The sequence below is a fragment of the Lathamus discolor genome, chromosome 1 (assembly GCF_037157495.1).
Source record: "Lathamus discolor isolate bLatDis1 chromosome 1, bLatDis1.hap1, whole genome shotgun sequence".
NCBI classification, from domain to species: domain Eukaryota; kingdom Metazoa; phylum Chordata; class Aves; order Psittaciformes; family Psittacidae; genus Lathamus; species Lathamus discolor.
Window position 1 is genome coordinate 65,439,307 of NC_088884.1, and position 16,818 is coordinate 65,456,124.

General features: G+C 43.5%; 1 protein-coding gene across 6 annotated transcripts in view; it reads left to right on the plus strand.

Annotated features, from left to right (window-relative positions):
- The window catches only part of LOC136012337 (alpha-2-macroglobulin-like protein 1), a 30,671-nt gene extending 14,222 nt beyond the window's left edge, over positions 1 to 16,449 (plus strand). The window contains exons 18-37 of one of the 6 annotated variants that reach the window (XR_010611681.1): positions 1,242 to 1,347; positions 1,896 to 2,004; positions 2,099 to 2,324; positions 2,531 to 2,657; positions 2,799 to 2,920; positions 3,092 to 3,143; positions 3,446 to 3,529; positions 4,088 to 4,264; positions 5,509 to 5,590; positions 5,688 to 5,844; positions 7,517 to 7,591; positions 8,324 to 8,510; positions 10,324 to 10,508; positions 10,925 to 11,140; positions 12,155 to 12,276; positions 13,107 to 13,197; positions 13,872 to 13,940; positions 14,189 to 14,291; positions 15,439 to 15,537; positions 15,893 to 16,449. Coding sequence is in view for 5 of the 6 variants with exons in the window: in XM_065675498.1 (XP_065531570.1) it covers positions 1,242 to 1,347; positions 1,896 to 2,004; positions 2,099 to 2,324; positions 2,531 to 2,657; positions 2,799 to 2,920; positions 3,092 to 3,143; positions 3,446 to 3,529; positions 4,088 to 4,264; positions 5,509 to 5,590; positions 5,688 to 5,844; positions 7,517 to 7,591; positions 8,324 to 8,510; positions 10,324 to 10,508; positions 10,925 to 11,140; positions 12,155 to 12,276; positions 13,107 to 13,197; positions 13,872 to 13,940; positions 14,189 to 14,291; positions 15,439 to 15,480; positions 15,893 to 15,927 (2,367 nt within the window). In the remaining variant the exon portion in view is untranslated. The remainder of the gene's footprint in view (positions 1 to 1,241; positions 1,348 to 1,895; positions 2,005 to 2,098; positions 2,325 to 2,530; positions 2,658 to 2,798; positions 2,921 to 3,091; positions 3,144 to 3,445; positions 3,530 to 4,087; positions 4,265 to 5,508; positions 5,591 to 5,687; positions 5,845 to 7,516; positions 7,592 to 8,323; positions 8,511 to 10,323; positions 10,509 to 10,924; positions 11,141 to 12,154; positions 12,277 to 13,106; positions 13,198 to 13,871; positions 13,941 to 14,188; positions 14,292 to 15,438; positions 15,538 to 15,892) is intronic. The other 5 variants (XM_065675498.1, XM_065675507.1, XM_065675527.1 and 2 more) reach the window with 5 other exon arrangements.
- Positions 16,450 to 16,818: the final 369 nt, after the last annotated feature.

The window sequence follows — 16,818 nt, forward strand, 5'->3', positions numbered from 1 at the left end:
ACCTCTTCTCAAAGCATTTTTAATAAAAACAAGTCCTTCACAATTTGGCTTTCTAGCTGGCTGTCAAGACAAATGACAAAATAAGCTAATCAGCTAACAAGTACAATAGCCAGAAAAAAGATAAACATGTCTGCTAAACAAAACCAAAGAAGAAGTGCTGCTTCTGCCAGAATGCTGTTTAGAGAAATATATGCAAGTAAAAGCACCTCAAAACAGGAGAAACCACACTGAAAACAAGCCAAAATGGAGTCTGAGTTGCGTAGGCTTCTCAGGCTGACAGAACTCTACCTTGCAAATACAGACCCTGATTCCCTCCTGAGGCATGGTACTGTACTGTCTTTTACATGCTTAGTCCTACACTATATCAGATGCTAATTAAAGGAGACCCACCCCCTATTCCAATTATTAGTGATCCTGTAACAGATGACTGTCTTTTAACATATGACTAAGTCTACAGGCATATACAGCCTCTGCAGAAAGGGTGAGGGCTCCTACTATCCATGAAACAGTTTGGTACTTCAAGAAAGTAGATGAGTTCTCAGTGATCTGCAGGCATTAAATCAAAGCAGGGATTGCTTACAGGATGTGAAATACCTTCCTTTGGTGTGATGATATCTTTTTCTCAGCCCATGCCCATGAGTGTGCATTCAATTCAGTATTACCACCATGTTAAGCGTAGGCCCTAAGAGACTGAGTCTCATTCAGAAAAAATCAGGATCCAAACTAAGTTGTTACCAAGTTGCCCATCAGTTTTCTAAGCCAGAACTGTTACTGACTTGTTGTCCTGGTTTAAGCCCAGGTAACTCAGAACCACGCAGCTGCTCGCTCACTCTTTCCGTTCTTGTGTAAGAATAGTTATGTGTGATCAGTTAGATCGTTCCATTCTAAAACTCTGCAGCAATTTAAAGCTTGCATTTATTTTTCTCTTAGGCTTTTTTCATGGGATATATGGTGTTTGACCCTGTCTCATTGTTAGGGTCAGGCATGTGAAGGACAGATCTAGTTGAAATTTATGAGAAGTAAGGATTTACTCCAGTATTCCTCATAAGTTGGTTTCCATTCTTCATGCACTGCCCGAAGTCTGCACCTGTAATTTTATGCATATGTATTTAAACAAGCATAGTTTTAAATTGTTTCAGCTACCACAAGCCCCCTTATGACACCTACTATCATGAGATACTGTAAACATTTCTTGTTCCCTTTTATTCGTCACTAATTTAGTCTTTTCACTGTTTTCTCAGATGTTGCGCATGAAAATATTAACCAATGCTAGAATGAAGAAACCAGTTTCTTGTATGCAACCAGGCTTTGAGAAAAAGATGTATTCTCGAAAAGACAATGTTGCTGGTAAGGAATCAGATATGTCCATCTCCTTGACTGGAGGGGCTCTCCTTTCTCAGTTCTGGCCAGCCTGCAGCTGAAGCAGCTGACTTTGACCCTGCTGTGTTTCTTGTTCGTATATGGGAGGAATAAAGCCTGTGCCCAATTCAATGAACCTGATTTATAAATCACAGGCAAAAGTTCAAATCCCTGTGCTTTATTGGCTGGCCCTACAGTACAGACAATGTACTATGCTCTCCACCAGCACTTTCACAGACTAAGAGAGTGCTACTCTATCTGATGATGCTGTCTCCCCTGAATCCAGACCAGTCTTGCCAGATCTGTCAGACTGAGTCTAAGGCTAAACTCCATCCAATTCTGCCTCCCTAAAGCTGCATTCCCCAGAAATACATAATCTGTGTCAGATTCTCACTGGAACACCAACCCTCTTGTTGAAACATCCACTCTTGTGTGTCACAAAGCATTTACAGTTTGTGTTAGATTGCCTGTGAATGAAGAACTAATTTCACCTGTAGCTGCATATGCTTTTTTCTGAGGTATCACTTGCTTTCCAGTAGAAAGTCATGCTGTCCATGGTGATTCTGCACCTCGTTCTCAAGACAAGAAGCCAAAACCACGGACACTTTTCCCAGAGACCTGGATTTGGGATTTGGTCTCTGTTGGGTTGGTAACAGCTTCTACCTGCCCTCCCCAGAGAGATCCCTGGAGATTTCTGACTGCTTCTGAGCAAGTTCTCCTCTCCCTCTTCCTGCTCTAGGGATGACGGGCAAGTGTCTCTCCAAGTTGCTGTACCTGACACCATCACAGAATGGAATGCCAACACCTTCTGTGTTGCTGATACTGGCTTTGGGTTGTCACCTCTTACCACTCTTAGGGTCTTCCAGCCTTTCTTTGTGGATCTGTCACTGCCATACTCTGTGATCCAAGGAGAGACTTTCAGCCTAAAAGCCACTGTCTTCAACTACCTCAAGGACTGTATCCAGGTGAGCATTCCCCCAATTACACGGCCTCTGTCAAAACAAAAACTTGAGCCCAAAGGTAAGCTATGACCTTCTCAGAAGCCGTAGCTGCTGGCATCTGGGCCACAAAGCACTACCTCTCACTACGTGAGCCAAGGTGTTTGTCGCTTCATGCACTGCCTGTCACTAACCCTATGCCAACATGTGCTTGTACACCCCACTACACTCAGGTGCGCACCACACTCATAGAGACCCCAGAACTGCAGGTGGGTGCCTGTCCAGGCTGCCAGTTCACCAGCTGCCTCTGCGCCAATGAAGCGAAAACCTTCATGTGGAACGTGACAGCCACCAGGCTGGGTGAGGTTGAGCAGAGGGATGTATGGCAGCTAAGTAGGAGGAAGGGTGGAATTTGCCTGCCTCTGCATGTTTGATCCCAATGCTTGTACATACAGCTGTCTGCTGCAAGTGCTCAGCAATGTGCCCCTGTGCTCCCTGCAGGCAAAGTGAACGTCACTGTGAGCAGCGTGGCAGAAGATTCACACAATCTGTGTGATAACAGGGTTACTGTGACACCTTTACAAGGAGAGAGAGACACAGTAATAAAACCTCTGCTTGTGAAGGTGAGTCACATCTCAGGGTGGAGTACACCTGAGGACAGTGGGTCATTCGCTGAAACAGTTAGCAAAATGCTGAGGAAGTTTAGTCCCTCCTTGGAAGCAGACAGGCATGCTGAGCCATGGTGGCTTCCTTTCCTGCCTTCTCTATCTGAACTACTCTTTCTCCATCTGCAGCCAGGAGGTGTCCTACAAGAGAAGACCCAGAACGCCTTTCTTTGTGCTGCAGGTATGGGACAAAAAACCCTGACTTAGTGATCATGAGAGCAAGATTGAAAGGAGAGGGCTACTGCAAACACCCAGAGGCGGGGGGAATTGTCAGAGAGCAGCCACTGGTGGTACCATCTCTGTCTGAGCGAACAACTATAGTTCGTCCATGTCTAGCAGTTTCCTGTATTGAGGCATTCATTTGCAAGTCCCAGCTGTTGTGACACAGTGTCACACTGAGCTTCACCTGCGTCTCTTTGGGATGTTGCACTTGTGTGTGATACCATTTCCATGGGATAAATTTCTGGGTTCTGCCTTCCTCAGATAATACTGTCTCTGAAGAGTTCTCCCTGCCTCTGCCTGCAGAAGTGCTGGAGGGATCTGGACGAGCCACTTTCTCTGTGATCGGTGAGAAACACTTTCACTGCTCTTGGGTCCTCAGTGGGAAGAGCTTGCACTTAATGATGCATCAACCCAGTTCCTCATGAGATAAGCTGTAAGGGATGTACTGCTGGCCTTAGAAATGTGGATCAAGTAATCTTTTTCAGTATTTATACCTCTCATAAGGAATTATCCTGGGTTATCCCCAAGTGGCTCAAGAAGGCACAAAATGGGGTATCTTCTCTGACATATGTCACTGCCATCCACCTAAGTGAACCAAAAACATCCTGGCAGATTTCCACCTGTTTTGCTGCTGTAATTCTTCTCCCTCCTTGATACCCACTCATCACCTTTCTTCAAACCCCCTCAAGTTTCCTATACCCTCCCTCCTCCAAGAACCGTGATGTCTTCACTTTCTGTGCTGGACTAATCTAGGAGAGGTCAGCAGAAATCATCTCTGTTAAGTGTGCGGCTGGCTCTTTTCCAGAATCCCAGTAGAGTTTAGAAAAGGCAGCAATCCTTTCATTTCATTCTGCTGAATGTCTCTGCTTTTCCTTTCTCCTGCCCCTCCACCTCAAACCTAAGGGGACATCATGGGCCCAGCACTTCAAAATTTAGACCAGCTGCTAAGGATGCCCTTTGGCTGTGGTGAACAGAACATGGTTCAGTTTGCACCAAATATCTTCATACTCCAGTACTTGAATAAGACTAAACAACTGGTCCCAGAAATTGAAGATAAAGCACTGAAATTCCTGAAAACAGGTAAATACTTTCCTTTGTTCTTCTGCTCCAAAATGAAGGTGCTATAAATCAAGAGTGTGGGCTACTGGTCTGGTAGAGAGGTGCACGGAGAAGTGGGAGCACTCCAGAGCTGTGACAAAGAAAGGTATTACAGAGAATAAAGGATATGTCTCATGGAAGGAAAAGTGTGCTTCTGAAGAAGCAGAACTTCTGTCTCTCACTGTTATTGATGTACTAACCCTGCTTTTCAGTGAAGGGTGTAGGTAATTAATGATTTCCATCATTATGTGATACCTGTGGTTTGTTCTCTTATCATTCCAAGGCAGATGGAAGTCCCTTGTGGAAATGGCATCACCTGCTATTAACTGGAATAAAAAATGGCCTTTGGGAATAGATAGGAGTTCAGTAGCTTAGTGTTTCACCATGTTTTAGGACACATATTGTGGGGGCATGTCAGCTCTGTCCAGGTTAATCTGAACTTAATACCGTGCCAGTGTTTGTGTCCCGTTTTGCAAAGTGGCTCACGTTTCAGCCTGCCAGTCTCCTTACCCTGCTATGCTGCAAGCTTAGCAGCCTCCCATGGGTAGGGTTATAGGGTTTTATTTCCTCTCCTTCCCCCTTTCTCTCTTGTATTGCAAGTGGGTCAGATATTTAGGAGAGAGGGGATCTACCCAAGAGACTGGCAGCAGCAAAGGAGCAAGATGGAGGGTAGCCAGTGACGCCCTGTGGAGGGTGGAGGAAGAGGCAACAGATGCAAGTAGTGTTTTGCCCTCAGAGCTTTCTCTGGAAACAAAACAGTGCTTTCTTGAGTCCCAACAGGGATAGCAGAAGTACTGAAAAACAAACTGGATATTATATTGGCCCCCTCTAGGAAAAGCCTTCCTCCTCACTCCTAACTCCTACAGCTAATTTGTTCACAGCATGGTACCTACAAAGGTTCCCTGGGGCATGGGCAGACATGAGATGGCAAAGCATGCCACCGTTCTGCAAACCAGCAGGGCAGATACCCACAGTACTTGCATGTAACAGCTCTAGTCATGTAGAGCAGCTGCATTCCATACTTCATTGGTGCTCTGCAACTGTTTCTTCTCATGCTGGTGTGGGGTGCATGGGGAATTGTGGGGTGGGAGGTTTGCCTCAATGTCTCTTAACTGTAGGACCTGGTGAAGTCTCTCGCTGTGGAGCTTTCTTCCCACAGCCAGATACAGTTTGAGATGCTACAGGCCCTCACAGTGAGAGTCATGTCCTGGCATTCATCTTCATAGGTTACCAGCGTCAGCTGCTCTACAAACATGATGATGGCTCATACAGCGCCTTTGGGAAAGGTGACAACCAGGGCAACACATGGTGAGTGAACAGAGTTGTTACTGTCATCCCAAACCTATTATCCTTGTTGGTTCAGCTCCTGGCTGCGACATGGGATTCCTTTGTGCTCTGCTCACAGGCTGACAGCTTTTGTAGCCAGGTCCTTTGGACAAGCCAGCTCTCACATCTACATCAATAAGGATCATGTGCACAGTGCCCTGCTCTGGCTGCAGAAGCACCAGCTGCCCAGTGGCTGCTTCCAGAGTGTGGGAAAGCTCTTCAACAATGACTTGAAGGTATGGCTGCCAGACATGGGAGTGAGAGCAGGAGAAGCACAATGTGAGGCACAGCGTTGCTTCCCAAGGCTCTTTCTCTGTGCACAGCAGCACAAAGCAATGTGCCCATGGCCTAGCACAGCCAAGGCAGCTTCCCAGAGCAGAACAAAAAAGCGTGGTCTAAAACCACAGGCATTTCCTCCAGGTGGGGTCTTAATCATGGAATCATAGAATGGCTAGGGTTGGAAAGGGCCTTCAGATAATCCAGTTCCAATCCCCCTGCCATGGGCAAGGACACCTTCCACTAGATCATGCCACCCAAGTCTCTGTCCAGACTAGCCTTGAACACTGCCAAGGACGGACCATTTACCACTGCTTTGGGCAGCCTGTTCCAGTGCCTCAGCACCCTCACAGTAAAGAACTTCTTCCTTATATCTAACCTGAACTTCCACTGTTAAAGTTTAAACCCATCACCCCTTGTCCTATCACTACAGTCCCTGATGAAGAGTCCCTCTCTGGTATCCTTGCAGGATACTTCATAGGATCTCTGCTAGGATTTCTTCATTTTTACTTTAGCCAAAAGGCAGCATGGCCAATTGTGCCAGGGCACTTCAAGGGCGTGGGAAGAAATATTTCTATATTTTAATGCTTGTCTAGAATACCCTGGCTGCATTCTCCCTCTTCTCATGCCTTATGACACACAATACACTCCAGATAGTCCTGACTACGTGCTCTGAGATTATCTGAAGACACAGCTGTTCCCCACCTCCCAAAAAGTATAACTTCTTGAGCCTGACATCCTCAAAATGATCCCTGCAGTGTAGCTGCAAATGTACCAAGCTTTTGGTAAACATGAATTGGATTCATTGTCGTTGTTAAGGTAAGATTGTAAGGCCACCTATATTAAATACAAGGCAGGTTTATGAAAGAAAAGTCTGCTATTTTAGCAAAGGGTTACACTTTTTTCTTTAAAATTTGGATGCTGTATAAAAAAAACCCCAAACCCAGAGTGTACATCTAGACTGTCCATCCTTGTCTGATTTTCATTAATTTCTCAACTTGGGCTTTCTATTTGAATAGAACTTTTTGGAATAGGTTTTGTCTCTCCTCTCCCCTTACACTTCAAAGTTTCTGCTGTTCAGTATGAGCAATGCTTTCCAGCAGCTCAGCCCAAATTCCCCTTCTCATTTTAGATGTTGTAATGTCTCATGTCTATGCATACATTCAGAACTTCCCCAAGAATAAATGTCCTCCGATGGGAAAAGAGGCTCCTGTGAGCCTGTTTACCCATATTAACCTGTAGCTTCTTACAGTCAGCTGAACTGTATGTAAACTTGCATTGCTTCTTGTATGCAAATCCTGCGCCATAAACACTTTGTTCAGGAGTCTATTTGTAACACATTTAAGAAAATAAATAGATTAACAGTCTGTTTCATGCCTTTCTGTGAGAAGGCAAGCCTTGGCTGGATGCATAATATGGCTCTGAGGCTGCCCTCAGCACCAAATTTTCACTATATTCAGTAACTGAACCTGGAGTGCTTTCCTTTAGTCCCCATATGTCCAGGAATTCCCTGAGGCATGCTACTGTCCTCTCTCACATACACCATCCACAGGCAGTTTCAATGGCTATAAAATGGCAAGCAATCAATGATTGGTTTTGCCCTTTTCTGATGTTAGTCTGTGTGACTTGCAGGGTGGTGTGGATGATACAATCTCATTAACAGCCTATATTGCTGCTGCACTGGTGGAGCTCCATCTGGACAATAATGTAAGTCATATCCAAACTCTTGCAGGGCTTGGCAACATCCTCCCCAGGTCTATGGTTTCAGGGAGTACCCAGCTTGAGTTGGTGAAAAGTTCTTCCACGTCCCACCTTTGTACACAATAAACTCAATAGGAAATTGTTAACTTGGAAAGGAGTTCTTAATATAAAACGCCTGACTTGCAGCAAAGCAGAGCATGTGCCATTCCCAAGTGATCTCAGGGAAAACAATGGCCTCTGAAAATGGCTCAGGGCTTTCAGGGAGATGCAATAGTTTTCATTAAACTGACCAATATAGCCAAAAGATAAAAAGAAGACCACATTTCAGGTATGCAACCCCCTTCCTTCAGACCTGAAATAAAAGCAATGATCTTCAGGCCAAGAGCAGACTCTTCTAGCTATGGTGGGCTGATATTCCAGCATTCCTGGTACAGTTCTGAGAACAACGTTGTACCCCCTCAGGAACTGAGGCCCACACAATGCAGCTCTGACAGTTCTGAGCCAGCATGTTACCAGACACTTCCTACAGCTGGGTTCTCAAGTGTATTGACAATCCCACCTCACAGTGGTATGTCCAGTCAGATCTTTGTTTTCCACCCACAGTGAGTGATGCTTTGTCCACTCTACTTCATGTTCCACAGTTCTGAGAGAGATGCTAGCACTGAAATACATCAAAGATGTAGCTGGGATGCTTGAGGGTTGGGGATATATTTTCACAACAACTTTTTTTTTTGTCAGAGGAACTTCACTGGGTTGGAATTCCTTTCTCAGGTCACCATGCTGGAGAATGCCTTACGTTGCCTCAAGAATGTAACACTTGATCAAACAAGCCTTTATGTCAAGGCTTTGATGGCTTATGTCTTCACATTGAGTCAGGATATGGAGATGAGAGAGCAGCTCCTGCGTATGTTAGAGAAGGAAACTGGTAGGTTGCTGTTTAAAATATTTTGAGTTCTAGAGGCAGTGACTGTGTTAAAAGCCTGATATCTGTAGGATTTAATTGCTGTGATTTGGAAAATTTAACTATTCTGAGATTGGCTTTTCTGTCAGAAAATGTTAATCTCTTGAAGCTGTGACAGTCTCTAGTTTCTCAGACCCAGGAACAATTTCTAATTGAAGGTAGCAGAAGTGATCCGTGCTCAATTTGTGTGGTCAAAGGACTCACTTGAGTTGTGGTGCTCCCAGCATTCTTCAGCAATTCATCTGTAGTGCAAGAGATCTTACGGAGGAAACTTGATTCACCATGTCTATTTATCTGCTGGTCAGGGCATTTACATGCAGAATTTGCAGTGCTTTTTGACTGCTTCCCCATTGCTGCTTTACGCAGCCCAGGGCCCTTGGGTGGAAACATATTTATTTCTGTGCTGCTGATCTTGGTTCTTCCTTTCATCTCTTTAATGTGGGTCAAGTCATACTTTTCTTTGGCCTTTGTTTCCACTGTTAATAGTTAGCAATGAGTTGATAAGAGCAATGGAGATAAGAGCAATGGAGTTGTAAGAGTGGGAAAGGTGTCCTACATGTTTAAATGTGTGTGTTCTGCCTACTGAGTCTGAGGATGTGACTGCAGTTTGCCTGCTGGAGAATCTCTGCCTCAGAGATTTATCTTCTGCTGGCTAGAGACACCTTTCTGTATTAGCCTCACTAGCAGGATTACGGGTGGATCTTAAAGAGGAATTTGATGCTTTTTAAAGACTCAAGGTTAATCTGTGGGTCAGCTGTAGCTGCATCTTCAAGAAACCTTCTACCACTTCATTTAAAACTTCTGCTTACACTGCCTTGGGAGTAGTAAATGACAAATCCCTCATGCAAATCCCTTCCATTCTGATAAGCGTAATGAAGTTATACCAGTCCATAGATGTGGGGTCCTTGTTTATCTCTGAGCTAAACTCTAAAGTCTTTATGCTAGTTTTGGGCAAACAAGTGATTTTGTGATTCTATTTCTAAAGTGAAGGTTTGTTCTGAAAACTGATTTAGAATTTAAAGCATTTCAAGGTTTCATATTTGTACCTTTGCAGGAGATACCTACACTCAATTAAGCTAAATTCTTAGCTGAACTTTGGTTAGCTCCCTATCATCACCATAGCAAAATATTTGGCTGGACTCAGATGTATTCAATGCCTATAAGCTTAGATCATAGGTGGGAGGCCAGCTGTAGCTTAAATTGTCCTAGCCTATACACTGCATAGTGAGGATGCCAACAAAGTGAGTTGGGTAGTTTTGCTTCTCTGGTAGCCCATCAGCAATTCTCATTCAAAGAGTGACCAATTCTTGCACAATAGGTACAAATGACTGGAAATGGATCCTGTAGCTTTTCAGCATGGGGAGCCCTGTTATACAGTCCTAGGGAAACGCAGAAACAGCAAAAAATGTCAAAGCTTGAGTACGTAGCTTTGAATATACACAGTACACAGAGATTAGTAAGACTAGGACTGTACTTTAAGCAAAAAGCCTCTGTTCAGGGTCAATAGTTTCTAGGAAAATTGTTTTCTGGAGGAACTCTGAGGATTTAGGGCCTGGATCTCTCTGTGCTTTCAAAGGAAAAAAGTGGAACCTGTTATAGAAGGGTGGCCCTTCAGAGCACAAAAGCAACACAAGTGATTGGCTTCTGCCTGAGGTGCCCTGGAAGGCACATGTATTTCCAATGGTATACAGGAAACTGCCAGTCCTTGAAGGATACTAGGGCAGGAGAAGTTGATGTTCATAAGTTCTTCTCTTCCACATGTTTCTCTCCCCATCAGCAGAACTTCTGACATCACATTCCAGTAGTGAAGAATCTTCTTCTTCTATGATTGAGACAGTAGCCTACATCCTTCTGGCTCATGTCTCCAAACCAGACTTGGCATTCAGTGAAGCCTCAGTAAGCAAGATTGTGCACTGGCTCAGTGGAAAAAGAAATGCCTTTGGTGGATTTGCTTCCACACAGGTAACAAGTTGGAGGAAGTCATGGGGGAAGGAGAGAGATACTGTGTCTGGAGTGGTGTGCACACTTCTCATGTGCACATCACTCTAGATCCATCCTTTGCAGACAGGCATACATAAGCCTGCTTGGGAAGGGGAATGCCAGGGGGAAACACTTTTTCTGTGTGCTGTAATTGAGATTACCCAGAGCCTGGGACTGCTAACCCCAGAGCTCAGAAGCCACCCTTTACAGCTAACAGAAAGTAAACCAGCTGCCTGTGGCATAGACCCTACCTATGCACTTAGCGGCATAGACCCTGCCTGTGTCAGAGTGTGAACTGGGGCCATGAGGAGTGCTGTTCTCCCCTCAGTGCCTGAGCTAGTGTACTGCATCTTGTACTGCATGGTTCCACAGCAAAGTGACTCTCTCTCTACCTTCAGGACACAGTTGTTAGCCTGCAGGCCCTTGCTCAGTATGCAGCCCTGATTCCTCAGGAGATCAAAGATGTAAAGGTGACAGTGAAAGGCAAGGAGACTTCTCCATTGGAGTTCCATGTGCACAGGAACAACAAGTTGGTCCTGCATCAGACATCTCTCCTTGCAGTCCCAGGGATGTACACAGTACAAGCAACTGGCAGTGGCTGTGTTTATGTACAGGTGAGTATATACAAGGAAAAGAACTGTCAGGTTTTGCCACTGACTATTCAAGCGAGGTTTGGCTCTAAGGAGACACTATAGCCTCAGATTCTGAGTAGGATTTGGTTTTCTAGGCAGAATCATGTTGAGCTTGAAGGAGCTCAGGTATACTCTGTTGACATGATTTTATTGTTACCGTCTATGGTATCTTCATCTCAGAAATGTCTCAGCTTTGCTGTCCCTATAGAGCCATGTCATTTTAAAGAGACCAGCAGATCTGAAGTAAGGAGTGATGAGATGCAGAACAGTACCTGCTTCTATATTGAGCATATGTTGCTGATGTCATTGTTTCAGGAGCTGAGCACTGTATATCTCTGTTCAGAGAATCTACAAGCAGTGTATAGACAAGAGGACACAATAATAATTTATTGTTAATGCACGTAGGAAGTAACTAGGACTTGTACGGCTTGGCTAGACTTGACTACAGTTAAGCGTAAGACATCTGATGAATACTGCTGACCAGTCAGGCACCAGGCAGGTGGAGGAAGATTGGCCTATACTGCTCTTTGGAGTATGATCAACCCTCTTGCTGAATTGTCTTCTTCTGATTCTTTACTCTTTCTTTCTTTCAGGTTTTATACTTGTTTTGTCAGGATTTTTCCTCTTGAGACCTGGAACTGATAACTGTTCTCATGTCAACAGTTAACAGTCATATTTCTTCTTGTGGGCAATGTTTTAACTAATGTACTTTCTCACATCTTAATGATTTTTTTTTTTTTTCCAGTAAGACTGAGACATTTTTGTACTGAATAAGGTCTTGGATCACAGATAGCTAAGCCTCCATGCTGAGGGTTACATTTGGCAGATGTAACTGATGCTGTGTGCTAAACAGCACATCTGAACAGAAAGCACAGCTGGGGCCAACTGTGTTAGCCACTGGTTACCAATTCCTTAAAGGCGGGAGGCACAGGTAGTCCTTTAGCTCACACAGGGAAGCCCCAGGACACTTCACAGAGATATTTTCCTCCCCACCAGACCACTTTGTACTATAACATCCCGCCACCAGAAAAAGAAGAAGTCTTCATTCTAGATGTGGAAACAGCACCAAGAGAATATGATGGTGTCAGGGAACAGCTTGACATCCATGTGTCTGTCAGGTATGAGATTCCTTGAAGGTCTTTCTTCAGTGGAGCCCAGTAACATGATCAAACCCCCCCTAAAAACCTCCTGTCTCTGGAGACAAAGACACAGGGGAAGACTCTCTTCTTCTCCATAGATCCCAAAGAGATCATGAACTGAGGCCTGAAGAAGCATGGGAATGCATTTGCAATGCCACAGCAACTATTTCAGTCAGCATAGAGCGGCTCAGGAGTCCAAGAGCACTAGCAGCTGAGATGGCATAGTTCCCAAGAGCCAGAGCTCCCTCCCTGAGGGACACTTGGCAGCATGGGTTGAACCAGCCCTGAGGTGCATTCTCCTGTAGTGTGAACCTCTGCTGGAACCAGATAGCAACAATTCCAGTCCCCATCCTTATTTCACTTGCCTGCATCTGTCTAATCCTGCAAAAAGCAACCGGATTTGCCTATCCCACATTGGCCTTTCTAGTCATCAGCGCACTTGTAGTAAGTGTAGGTAAAGCCCTTCCCAAATATTCATTTGCGAAGTCAAGCCATCACATCACATATCTGTCTAGGATGAGTGTCTTGGTCCATATTCTCCATACCTTACTGTCTCGAAAGTAACATCTCCATGTTGCAGAGGGCATGAAGCCATAACACATTAACCATAACACATTCACTGCACAATCTTTTTTAATAATGAGCAAGTAGATGGGGGCAAATTTTTGTCCTTTTCTCTTATCAATTAGACATTCTGCTGAGCTTTCACATCACCGTAGAGCAGTCCAGAGGTTGGAAGTGTTCATTAGTATCTCCTAGACATGCTGTGATGCCTTCCACATCTAATGTGCTTCTCTCCTGGTTTTCAGTTACGTAGGGGACCGTGAGACCAGTAACATGGCACTGGTGGTGGTGGAGATGCTGTCAGGGTTCATTCCTGTGAAGAGCTCTGTGAAAGAGGTAAGACTTTTGCCTCTGGCCTTCCCTGAAGATATGAAAATGTGGTTTTCTGATGTAGTTGAGCCAGAAATATCCAAACATTTAAGAACTGCTGGAGAATCTACTGCTGGTATCTACTTATCTTGCTACAAATTAATTAAACTAAGAAAGTGAAGATACAGTGGGCTATTTCACAAGGCAATTTTCCACTTGTTTTCCATGTTCAGTAGTAAGCATCACATATGCAGTGAGAGGTTAGAGAGGAGCTGGAAAGCACCTAATTAGAATCATCTGGGGGTGTACTGAGACCCTTTGCCATTTCCAGTACCATTTGTAGGGATACTCGATAAAGTGGTGTTGAATCCTGTAGAGTTGTTCAATTACATGCTCCAGTGTTCCAGGAGATAACAGGGAAGATATATCATATCCTCCTATTACCCATGTTTCCCTTCGCTGCAAATGCTGAAAGTAGGAACATGGCTCAAGGACAGTTGTCCCATATGTGAAGTCCTGAGACTTTGTGCACTCCCAGCAACTTTAGTACCATTATAACTGGGTTATGCAGGTCTTCCCCCGACTAGGCTGAATGCTTTGGTCAGCAGTGGTTCACTGACAAATACTAAAGTTGGTGTGAGAGAACAGGGAAGGCCAATGACCCGGTGCTAACCAAGCTCATCTCCTGTCTTCCTATGCAGCTGGAGAAGATACCTCTGGCAAAAAAGACAGAGGTAAAACCAGACAAAGTCACAATCTACTTGGAAGAGGTAAGAGAAAGACCACAGGGAACTGCCTATTCAAGTAACAGCAACTGTGGTAGTTTGTACAGGACTCTCAGAGGTCAGAAATGCAAATCTGTAGGCTGGTCAAGGGTGTTAAAATTTTGGCAGAAAAGGAAGAGGAAGAACCTGGAAAGACAGAAAAAGAAATCTCTGATGCAGAGTGAATAAAGTTGGTATATAGATGACTTTGAGATGGCCAGTGGATTTCTGCTAATTCCAATTCTTCTCTCCAGCTGGGTAAGACTTCTCTGAAGTTTAACATCTCAGTGGAACAAGATGTTGAAGTTCAGAACCTGAAAGCGGCAACAGTGTATGTCTACGACTACTATAAGCCAGGTGAGATCTCAGTGACACAAGCAAAGAATAACTATTATACCCCCATTCAGACACAGTTCTGTCTATGTCCCGTATTCCCTATCTCCCTTATTCTGGTGCGCTTTTTCCTGCAACTCCAAACTTGGGTTTCTTCTGTATTAAACTCTGACATTCAAGAAACAGAATCAATTGCTTTTCTGTTCTTCAGATGAGACTGCCTGGCACTATGATTATGTTGTGGTGCGTATGTATTCAAAATGACTGTTTTTTTTCACTTCCTCTAGCTTCAAGCTATGTCTCTGTGGAAAGAAAGCTTCTCTGTCAATTTAGGATGTTTCCTCCAGCTCCTTGGCACTTTTGAAAATACTTCAAAATTTATTTAAAATCAGTGTTCATGCTGCAACCCTGATCCACCAGAAGGCAGAATTTAGTTCTGTGCTTTTCAAGTGTGAAAATCTTACTATCCAGGGAGGGTAATAGGAAAATAATTTCTTACCCTTTAAAGCTCTAAATAAACTACCAGCACAAAGAAAAGAGATCCTGGAGTTATTTTGAGTCTCTCAGTATGAGCCAAAACAGCAGATGGAACATTAAGAATTATTTATTTATTTTTTTATATAATTTGAGAACAAAATGGAAAAACTATCACTGAAGATTCAGAAAGCAGTACCAAAGGCCTACATGCTGTATAGTGAATTCTATTCTTGTTCCACTTTCCACACCATATCAAGAGGACAAGACTTCTTAATCTGGCATTTACAGAGCTAAATATTGTCACCTGCTCTCTTTACTATTCCATCCTGTACAAGAATTTTTGTGTTTAGTACATACATTTTAAAAATTGATATCTCATGTAAGAATACTAATTATCCATAAAAAAGCAAGGCTATTGGGACACACTAATGAAAGGGTCTCTGCTTACAAAAACGTCTTTGTATTAGAAGGCATCACAATGCATACAGGGGTCTTTTACAGCTGTATGGGAGGTATGCTGAAAAACAGAACATTGGTTGACCCAAAGTAGATATTTTTCTGTTCTGCATTCACAGTGTGAAGGGTAAAAAAAAAAATTAAGGTAATGGAATGGTTGTGTTAAAGAGTAAGAAGCCTGGTGCTACCCTACAATGCAGTTCTGCAGCTCACTGCTCTTTCTCTTTTGTTTCTACAGATGACCACACAGCAAGAGAGTATGTTTTCCCTTGCAGTTCAGGTTAGTCTTAACAAGCTTCCAAGGTGGAAACAGCTGACACAAAGTAGAGGACTGGTGGTAAGCAAGCAAAGCACCCCATCTCTACTCTGTATTTAATTCCCTCAGGTCCTGTAGAGCCTTCTTGGTCTGCAGGGTGAATTGGAATCTAGTTGTGGGCATAGCTTCTAGCCCAGGTATAATCTCAATGGAGACCAAGGCCTTACCATACCATGGAAGGTTAAGAAGGTCTATTTTTATTCCATTTCCATACACTCTTCACATGTGCAGTTCTTACAGCATCTCAAATATGAATGCAACTGGAAGTGCCTATTTCAATGACAGAAAGATGACATTGTCTAAGTTCTCTTAGCTCTTAGACAGCTTCCTAAAAGTTCACCAGGCAATTTGTCTTTTCTTGCTCTTTCTTTCATAGATATCTCAAAGAAGGTTCCTACTAGAATGCCCTGACTCTGCAACCAATAATCTGAGTTCTCTGCTTCCATAAGGAAAACTTCATCGACCTGGCTCTCTGCTGTGTTGGATGCACCCTGTTTCCTTTGATCCTAAATTTCCACATGAAACCTGGCTTAATACACAGTAATTTGGGATCAAGTGAAATAAAGTATGTGGAATATGGAGATAAGGCAGTGACTTGACAGTTGATAAAGATTTTAATGCCTGAAAAAAAGAGAAACATTACTTAGGTCATGGTTGCATACTTTGCTTTTGGTCATCATAGTGGCTTTATTCTTCCTCTCTTCCCTGAGTCCTATCTCTGGGGTACCTTCTCAATAGAGTTAACAAAACGATTTGTCTACAAACAAACTCTAAGCAAAAAAAGACATTTCTAACCCTCATCTGGTTTACTACATGGCCTTTTGAATCATCTTTATGTCATAACTGAAGAGTAGGAACAGGCAGAAAAGAACTGTATAACAGTGACTTATGAAAGGAGGCTGTAAGACTGAAATAACAACCCTTCCACATTCACGGTGTGTTGTGTGGCCTCTTGTTTGTTTCCATTTCTTATGTCAAGCAGGAGTATTTTAAAAACTCTAAAAGTGCATGATCCTGCAGATATCTCTTTCAGATCCCACTTCCATTAGATCAAGGACTCAAGGATTTTCTTTCAATGCCTACTGTCTTCCAAGCCATATAAAAGAAGGGTTAGATCTGGATGTGTTTGTGGGGCTGTTTTTTTATATCCTGTGCTTCCTTTTTTTTTTTTTTTTTTTTGGAAGCAAACATTTGTAATCTCCTTTTAGTGATTCAGTTATCTGTTGTAAAGAGAAATAGCAATATGAGGCAGTGATGGATGCTTTGTGCATGCAGGATATGCAAAGCTAACATTACTGTAGA